The following is an 8,310-nucleotide window of genomic DNA, read 5'->3' as shown; positions in this document are numbered from 1 at the left end:
TTTGTCGCTCACCATAGACATAAACTTTACTTAAGTTGAATTACATAAAGTTGGTATTTCTCATGTCTTCTTTATAGTAGTTTTGTCGTTCATCGTACTTGTCCCTAGGTTGAGGTCACTCTTTTTTCTAATAACACTTGCATTAGTGGTAAAGGAAAATAATATATTTAAAATTATTAGATGTAAATACAAAGCTTTATCATAGTGAATGGGATTTAAATTTAGTAGCCACTCGGATTCAAAGTATGAGAGAGCTTGACACGTAAAATTGGATTAAGCTTATATGGTCTCAAAATGGCACAGTAAAAGTGGCTTGATAGTTTCAGGGAAAAGCACTGCTTTTTGGAGGTGTTATATATTTCCTTGATAGTATGTGAAAACTATAGGTAATTCTTATGTCATTAATATTAGGTGATTATTTATTTGATAAGTATATGTTAATAGTTCTCTATAGTTAATCATGATGAAACTTATAACCATTACAATAGAGCTTAACTGTCAATTAGGTGAATTCGAGTAGATTTCCCCTAACATCATAAAGGTCATTTCATCCATCGTCAATACTCTCTCACAAACAAAAAAGTGTTTCCTTGAGGATACCTTCGAATACTGCTTTTTTCTCTAGACTCGAACTTCTAATTGGCAACAGCTGTAGCAACCAAGTCATTAAAATCCTAACATATGATTATGCAAGCGTAAAATAATTACTAGAGCTTCAGTGAAAGTTTATGAACTTCTGCATTTGGTTGTAAGAGAAACGTTACATCAATTTCAGCACAGATCAAACAAGAATACTTGGAATACGAGTTTCGTATGCTTTCCAACCATTCATTAGATTTCCAACAGCATCAACAAAAGCTAAAGATAGAAATAATACAACAATGGCAAGCAGAGAGCACAGCATTTTGAGTAAAGAAAGAAAGCACATTAATTCTAAATAGCATTATTAAAAAAACAATATCAGAAAAAAACCTGAATTCCTTCTCTAAAACTCATTAGCTCCCCAACATCACCATCCCCGTAAAATCTCATATTTGTTTGTAGAAAACAAAAGCACTCAAGGATGACCTCTTCGTACCTTGGTGTTGAGGGGTAGAAAAAATCACTTCAAATTAAGCCAACCACGTAATGCTACTCAGACCTTCGTAGCTTGACGTTGAGGGGCAGTTCTTTATAGCAATGGACCTTTTCGGCTGCCCTGCGCAGGGGTCTTCCAAGAGATGTTCTATTTAAACTCGAGGTAACCTGCACATCCTCGACCTCTTCCTTGACGGATTTCGTTGGAATTGTTGGAGCGAACGGCTTTGGCTGAAGAGAACAACCTCCATCCTTTATTTCTCCCTTGTTTTCTCCCGAGCATATTGGATATTTTGCATCCTCTATCTCAAAAAGGTCCTCAGAAGGCGGTACACATGATTCAGCTTTCAAGACAGTTAGTTTTCTCCGTAGAGTTCTCCTGCTTTGATTTTACTCTCGAATGAATACACAGTTCGTAGTTGAATGCCACAAAGTGATCAATTTGTAAACTCAAATTATATTACCTTTGGTTATCCTCCTCAGTGGTTATCTGATTAGTTACAGGTGTAGGTACAAGTGCTGCGAGTAGAAAGAACATTTTGTTTTCGACAATGAATTGTAAAAAGTGAAATAGAGACAATAGATAGGCTTAAGCTAACATTGACTTCTCTGAGGGCGCTTTTTGTTGGGAAGACAAGTCCTCTTATGAGAAAGTAACTGAGATGTTTCTAAAGCAGTATCTACAGCCTTAATGCCACCTTCCTGCTTTCAGACAATGGAAACAATAAAATTTTCACGGGAAAGGGCTATGCAACCACTTTAAATAAATAAAAAAAAAAACAGCATTCTTATACCAGAGTTTGCGTGCTTTGCTTGTTCAATTTCTTCGGTTCCTGAGTGGATAGAAAGGCAGGATTGGTGGTAAGAAAGTGGTTATCCTCCTCAGTGGTTATCTGATTTGTTACAGGTGTATGTACAAGTGCTGCGAGTAGAAAGAACATTTTGTTTTCGACAATGAATTGTAAAAAGTGAAATAGAGACAATAGATAGGCTTAAGCTAACATTGACTTCTCTGAGGGCGCTTTTTGTTGGGAAGACAAGTCCTCTTATGAGAAAGTAACTGAGATGTTTCTAAAGCAGTATCTACAGCCTTAATGCCACCTTCCTGCTTTCAGACAATGGAAACAATAAAATTTTCACGGGAAAGGGCTATGCAACCACTTTCAGTATAAAATAAAAATAAAAAAAATAAAAAATAAAAAAAACAGCATTCTTATACCAGAGTTCGCGCGCTTTGCTTGTTCAATTTCTTCTGTTCCTGAGTGGATAGAAAGGCAGGATTGGTGGTAAGAACCATAAAAAGTCCTCATTGCAAACTAAGCAGTTTAATCAGACATACCTCCAATTCCTGGGTTTTTACTCTCAGAGCAGTTGATGTGCAACCAAGTTCATGCTGTGCTGCTTTCAGCTACACCATCAACCAAAAGTACACAATAAAAACCACAGTTTAGGAGGAGAAACTGTTCTTGGTAAATGAGGAGCAAATACAATTTAAAATAGACAATTGATATCAGAGACTCGTTTGGTTACTATAAATTAGAAAAAAATTCAGTAACTAATTTCAAAATCCTCAAAAATGTTGAATTCACCATCACATTCATGGATGCAAGCAACAAAATGAACTACAAGAAAGAAACTGTTTAATCAATGCAAACATTGGAGAACAGTAATCAGGAACAAATAAAAGCAGGGTACTGTCAACAGAACAACAGAAGGTTAAAAAGAATAAAACCTAGGTGGAGATATTGAACTATTTGAAGAGGAAAAAAAAGGACCAGAATCTTTCCAAATGTTTTTGCTTTGTTGTTTTTTTCAACAGGCCTACGATTTATTGCGTTACTTGGAGAATTAAATAAGTTCGAGAATATTAGGTCTAGTATTATTATCTGTTAAAAGTAACTGGAGCACTGAGCTAGGGTTTGCCGTCTGTGGCACCCTCGACAGCCTAGGAATTCCTTAATAAATAAGCGTTCGTTGCAGACTTAAATAACTTTGGGAATGTAGTGAATATGTCAATTTTACTCTGTTGAAAGTGATCGAAGAGCTCTGATATGATTTCTCTTCCTTGGTGGCCCTCAATAGCTATTTTCATTTAGATTTTCTCCTTTGCTAAATGATACCACATCTAGTAGGAAACAATGGAAACACAAACACAAACTTTTATTAATATAGAAATCGGATTACAACATGACTCAAACAGAATGGTGATATAATAATAGACGAATCTCTAGTTAGGACTGTAAGAAGAGATCCGAAGGAGGTGGTAGCATCGGCGGGGTAATAGCGAGACATGGGAAGTCCGGGTGGTTGTTTAAGTAGAGTGGGATGGTGTTTGGTTGGTTGTATGTAAGCTAGAAGGCAAGGTTGTGGAGGGAGTGGAGGTGGTGGCGGAGTGGTGGAGGGATATGGTTGGCGGCTAGGGGAGAGGTAGGAGAAGGGCCGGGGAGAAGAAGTGGAGAAGATGGAAAGGATACAACACCACCCCGGGACAGGATACAGCTGGAGCACCATCTGCCCTCGGATACAGCCTTAGCAAGGGGGAAAGGGACTCCACACAAAAGATTTGAGGATAAGACACCCAAAACTAAACTCTTACACAGAGGAAACAACTATTTATAGACTCCCACACAAAGGAAGGAAAGGATCCAAAAAAGTTTTCCTGGGCGTTGTCATCTCCCTATGTCATGACATCGAATTGCTATATTTTTTTAAGTCTAGGGTCAGTTGATGCTTTTTTTTTTATTTAATTTTTTATATATATATTTTTGTCTTAGGATATCAATCCTCTCTAGCACCACTTAAAAAATGGTAAATGTATCTTGAATTAGTTTAATTGCAGGCTTTCTTGTGGTTTATGAAAATTGTATGAGGTGGCTTTCAAGATGACTTCTTCTATATAGTTGTAATCCAATTATTTGTGAGACCAACAAACGAGAGTCCTCTTAGTACTTATTTTTTTCTTTATATTTATGATTCTATTTATTTGTTTTTCATTTTTCAATTACTAAAATTGCCTTTTTTTAATAAACTCTTTAGTTTCATTTTGGGTGTATATTCACGTCTTGGGATATCTATTCTCTTCCGCACCACATAAAGATATCATCGGATCTTGGATAGGTTTAGTTGTAGGCTTTCTTGTGGTCCTTGAGAAGCGATATGAGTTAGCTTTTCCTATATGGTCAATGGCTTGTAGTTTGTGAGATGATGAACAAGAGTCCCCTTGAAACTTTCTTTTCCTTATAGCTCTAATTCTATTTCTTGATTTTTATTTTTGGATACTAAGGCGGATTTTTTTAAGCAACTCTTTACTTTCAATTTAAGTGCATATTCATGCCTCGGGATATCAATTCTCTCTAGCACCAACTTAAAGATATCAGTGAGCCTTGGATGGGTTAGTTGTGAACTTTCTTCTGCTCCTTGGGATGTCATATGAGCTAGCATTTATGATGGCTTCTTTTATATGGTCATTGCCTTGTAGTTTGGGAGATAATGAGCCTTGATACTTTTCTTTTTCTTTATAGCTTTGATTTTGTTTATTGATTTTTATGCCTTGGTTACTAAATTTATCTTTTTTAATCAACTCTTTAGTTTTAAATTGGGTGTATATTCATGCCTTGGGATATCTATTCTCTCCAACACCACATAAAGATACCATTGGGTCTTGGATAGGTTTAGTTGTAGGCTTTCTTGTGATCCTTGAAAGCGACATGAGCTAGTTTTTATAAAAGCTTTTCCTATATGGTCAATGGCTCGTAGTTTGTGCGATGATGAACACGAGTCCCCTTGACACCTTTCTATTTCTTTATAGCTCTAATTCTATTTCTAGATTTTTATTTTTGGTTACTAAGGCAAATTTTTTTTTTAAGCGGGTCTTTACTTTCAATTAAGTGCATATTCATATATCAAGATATCAATTCTCTCTAGCACCAAGATATCAGCGGGCCTTGGATAGGTTTGTTAAATTTCTTATGTTCCTTGGTAAGCCGTATCAGCTAGCTTTTATGATGGCTTCTTCTATATGGTCTTTGTCCTGTAGTTTGGGAGAAAATGAACACAAGTCCCATTGATAATTTTCTTTTTCTCTATAGCTTTGATTCTGTTTATTGATTTTTATGTCTTGGTTACTAAACTTGTCTTTTTTAAATCTACTCTTTAGTTTCAAGTTGATTTTATATTTATGTACTCTTTTGATTAATTTTCATTTAATTGAGCTTTGGCTCTCATATTTCACTAAAAAAAGAAAAGAAGAGTAATTCTAGCAGGGAAATGTAATCAATTTCACGGTTTACTTCAATAACTACAATAAGACAACTTGATGCTTATTGAAATGGTCTACTGAAACAGTGCTGAGAATATTTCCATTCTTTAAATAACAACAACAACAACAACTACAACAACAAAGCCTTAATCTTACTACGTGGGGTTGGCTACATGAATCCTTTTTCTCTGGCTACATGAATCCTTTTCTCTATTGCGTCCTATTTAGTGCCATATTTTTCGGATACTAAGGCGGATTTTTTTAAGCAACTCCTTACTTTCAATTTAAGTGCATATTCATGCCTCAGGATATCAATTCTCTCTAGCACCAACTTAAAGATATCAGTGAGCCTTGGATGGGTTAGTTGTGAACTTTCTTCTGCTCCTTGGGATGTCATATGAGCTAGCATTTATGATGGCTTCTTTTATATGGTCATTGCCTTGTAGTTTGGGAGATAATGAGCCTTGATACTTTTCTTTTTCTTTATAGCTTTGATTTTGTTTATTGATTTTTATGCCTTGGTTACTAAATTTATCTTTTTTAATCAACTCTTTAGTTTTAAATTGGGTGTATATTCATGCCTTGGGATATCTATTCTCTCCAACACCACATAAAGATACCATTGGGTCTTGGATAGGTTTAGTTGTAGGCTTTCTTGTGATCCTTGAAAGCGACATGAGCTAGTTTTTATAAAAGCTTTTCCTATATGGTCAATGGCTCGTAGTTTGTGCGATGATGAACACGAGTCCCCTTGACACCTTTCTATTTCTTTATAGCTCTAATTCTATTTCTAGATTTTTATTTTTGGTTACTAAGGCAAATTTTTTTTTTAAGCGGGTCTTTACTTTCAATTAAGTGCATATTCATATATCAAGATATCAATTCTCTCTAGCACCAAGATATCAGCGGGCCTTGGATAGGTTTGTTAAATTTCTTATGTTCCTTGGTAAGCCGTATCAGCTAGCTTTTATGATGGCTTCTTCTATATGGTCTTTGTCCTGTAGTTTGGGAGAAAATGAACACAAGTCCCATTGATAATTTTCTTTTTCTCTATAGCTTTGATTCTGTTTATTGATTTTTATGTCTTGGTTACTAAACTTGTCTTTTTTAAATCTACTCTTTAGTTTCAAGTTGATTTTATATTTATGTACTCTTTTGATTAATTTTCATTTAATTGAGCTTTGGCTCTCATATTTCACTAAAAAAAGAAAAGAAGAGTAATTCTAGCAGGGAAATGTAATCAATTTCACGGTTTACTTCAATAACTACAATAAGACAACTTGATGCTTATTGAAATGGTCTACTGAAACAGTGCTGAGAATATTTCCATTCTTTAAATAACAACAACAACAACAACAACTACAACAACAAAGCCTTAATCTTACTACGTGGGGTTGGCTACATGAATCCTTTTTCTCTATTGCGTCCTATTTAGTGCCATATTTTCATTTAGTTCTAATAAATTAAGATCATTTTATGAATCCATTCTTTAAATAACATTTAAAAAAAATAACAGAGAGAGAAAAATAAAGGCATTGCCTACAGAAAGGGTTAGAAAGGGCACATACTCTGTCTTTGCCCAGGTTGAGCTCCTGCAGCCAAAAACATGTATTGTTAAGTAGAAAAAATCATATAGAGCTGATACTATAAACCAATTAAGAGAATAGCTAACAAACCGCTTGCATTTGAGAGTGAGCCTGAGCAAGCTGCCAGTTCTGCTGGTTTAGTTTTGCCACCATCAATCGGAGATTTTGCACCTCTGTACTGCTCATTTCAATCACTTAAGACTTGTATCAACAAGGAAAAAAGAAGATGAAGGCCAAGCCAAAGTAAGCATTCACTTTTACAGAAAATGATTTACCCACTTTCTTTCTGCAAGAGCCCTCATCAGAACATTGTTTTCCTGAAACCAAAATTCCAATTAAAAGGTAAGAAAACTGACTAATAAGATGGTTTTCACCTCCAATTAATGAAGAAAAAAGTGAAGATGGAGTGACCTTGAAAAGCTTGGCGATGCATTCGTTGGCCATCACGGGAGAGCCGGTCTTCCGATTTTCAGGGGCATCATTGACGACTCCATTGCTGAAGACACTGTTTGACAAATTGGTTATATCAGAAAGCCTCTGTCTTCGCAAAAGCATTGGCTTATGCCTCCAATCTCCGGGTGAAATACCTTAATCCATGCAAAAAAGGCTTCAGGTTAAACAATCAAACAAGTAACAACTCTAAATCTGAATTTCTTCCGGCAGAAACCCTAATCCTAGCCCCAATGTCCCATTACTCGTTCATTTCGACTGAAAGAAAGGGCTTTCATGGTCACAGTAACAGAAGAGCTAGGTATGGTACCTTTGGCTCCACGAGAAGTGTTGATATCCATTGTCGGGAAGCAGGATAAATCCGGAGCAACAAATCACAATTCTACTTCCGGAGCCTTACAGAAGTGCAGAGCTAGTGGGTCTTCTGTCGTAAGCAGAGGGAGTGGGAGAGATCAATCTTTCGAATTCTTGAACTTGTGAGATGACCTAAACGGCGAGAGAGAGAGAGAGAGAGAGAGAGAGAGAGAGAGCCGAAGCCGAAATATGAGAGGAGAGAGAGCGGGAGGCCTGAAAGAACAACGGGTATCCGAGCCTGCCATTTAAATTTGAAATAATATAAAAATGCTGTAGCGATAAAAAAATGCTGTAGCCAGTCCTGTAGCTAGTCATGCATTGCTGCTCCGTTTCCTTTAAATCACTAATAAATTTATTAGTGATGATTGTTTTTAAAATATTTAAAATATCTAAAATTTTATTTTGTGTGATTTTTAAAATAAGTTAATTTATTTTTAAAAATAAAAAATTAAATGCTTAAAGAACACACAAATCTAAAATGTTTTTAAAAATAAAAAATAAAAATGATCCCAAATTAAATCATTAATTTTTAAAATGTTTAGAATGTTATATAAAAACATTTAAAATTATAATAATTAATTAATA

At 35.4% G+C, this 8,310-nt stretch overlaps 1 protein-coding gene across 4 annotated transcripts; it reads right to left on the bottom strand.

Annotated features, from left to right (window-relative positions):
• Positions 1 to 959: 959 nt before the first annotated feature.
• Positions 960 to 7,920, bottom strand: LOC110030478 (SHUGOSHIN 2-like). 4 transcript variants are annotated; one of them, XM_020733202.1, is made up of 12 exons: positions 7,682 to 7,920; positions 7,333 to 7,508; positions 7,201 to 7,238; positions 7,012 to 7,099; positions 6,904 to 6,927; positions 2,417 to 2,485; positions 2,297 to 2,335; positions 2,080 to 2,182; positions 1,872 to 1,999; positions 1,677 to 1,779; positions 1,542 to 1,596; positions 960 to 1,459 (listed from the first exon to the last, which is right to left on the bottom strand). In XM_020733202.1, exons 1-12 carry the CDS (start codon positions 7,710 to 7,712, stop codon positions 1,132 to 1,134), a joined length of 1,182 nt encoding a protein of 393 aa, XP_020588861.1. In that variant the 5' UTR covers positions 7,713 to 7,920; the 3' UTR covers positions 960 to 1,131. The 4 variants fall into 4 exon arrangements, with proteins under 4 accessions (XP_020588861.1, XP_020588863.1, XP_020588864.1 ...); XM_020733203.1 differs by having other exon boundaries at positions 961 to 1,456; XM_020733204.1 differs by lacking the exons at positions 1,677 to 1,779; positions 1,872 to 1,999.
• Between the last annotated feature and the right edge of the window lie 390 nt (positions 7,921 to 8,310).

The sequence above is a fragment of the Phalaenopsis equestris genome, unplaced genomic scaffold, assembly GCF_001263595.1.
Source record: "Phalaenopsis equestris unplaced genomic scaffold, ASM126359v1 Scaffold000725, whole genome shotgun sequence".
Lineage (NCBI taxonomy): Eukaryota > Viridiplantae > Streptophyta > Magnoliopsida > Asparagales > Orchidaceae > Phalaenopsis > Phalaenopsis equestris.
The sequence above is the reverse complement of the archived record's forward strand: the minus strand, read 5'-3'. Positions and strand labels throughout refer to the sequence as shown.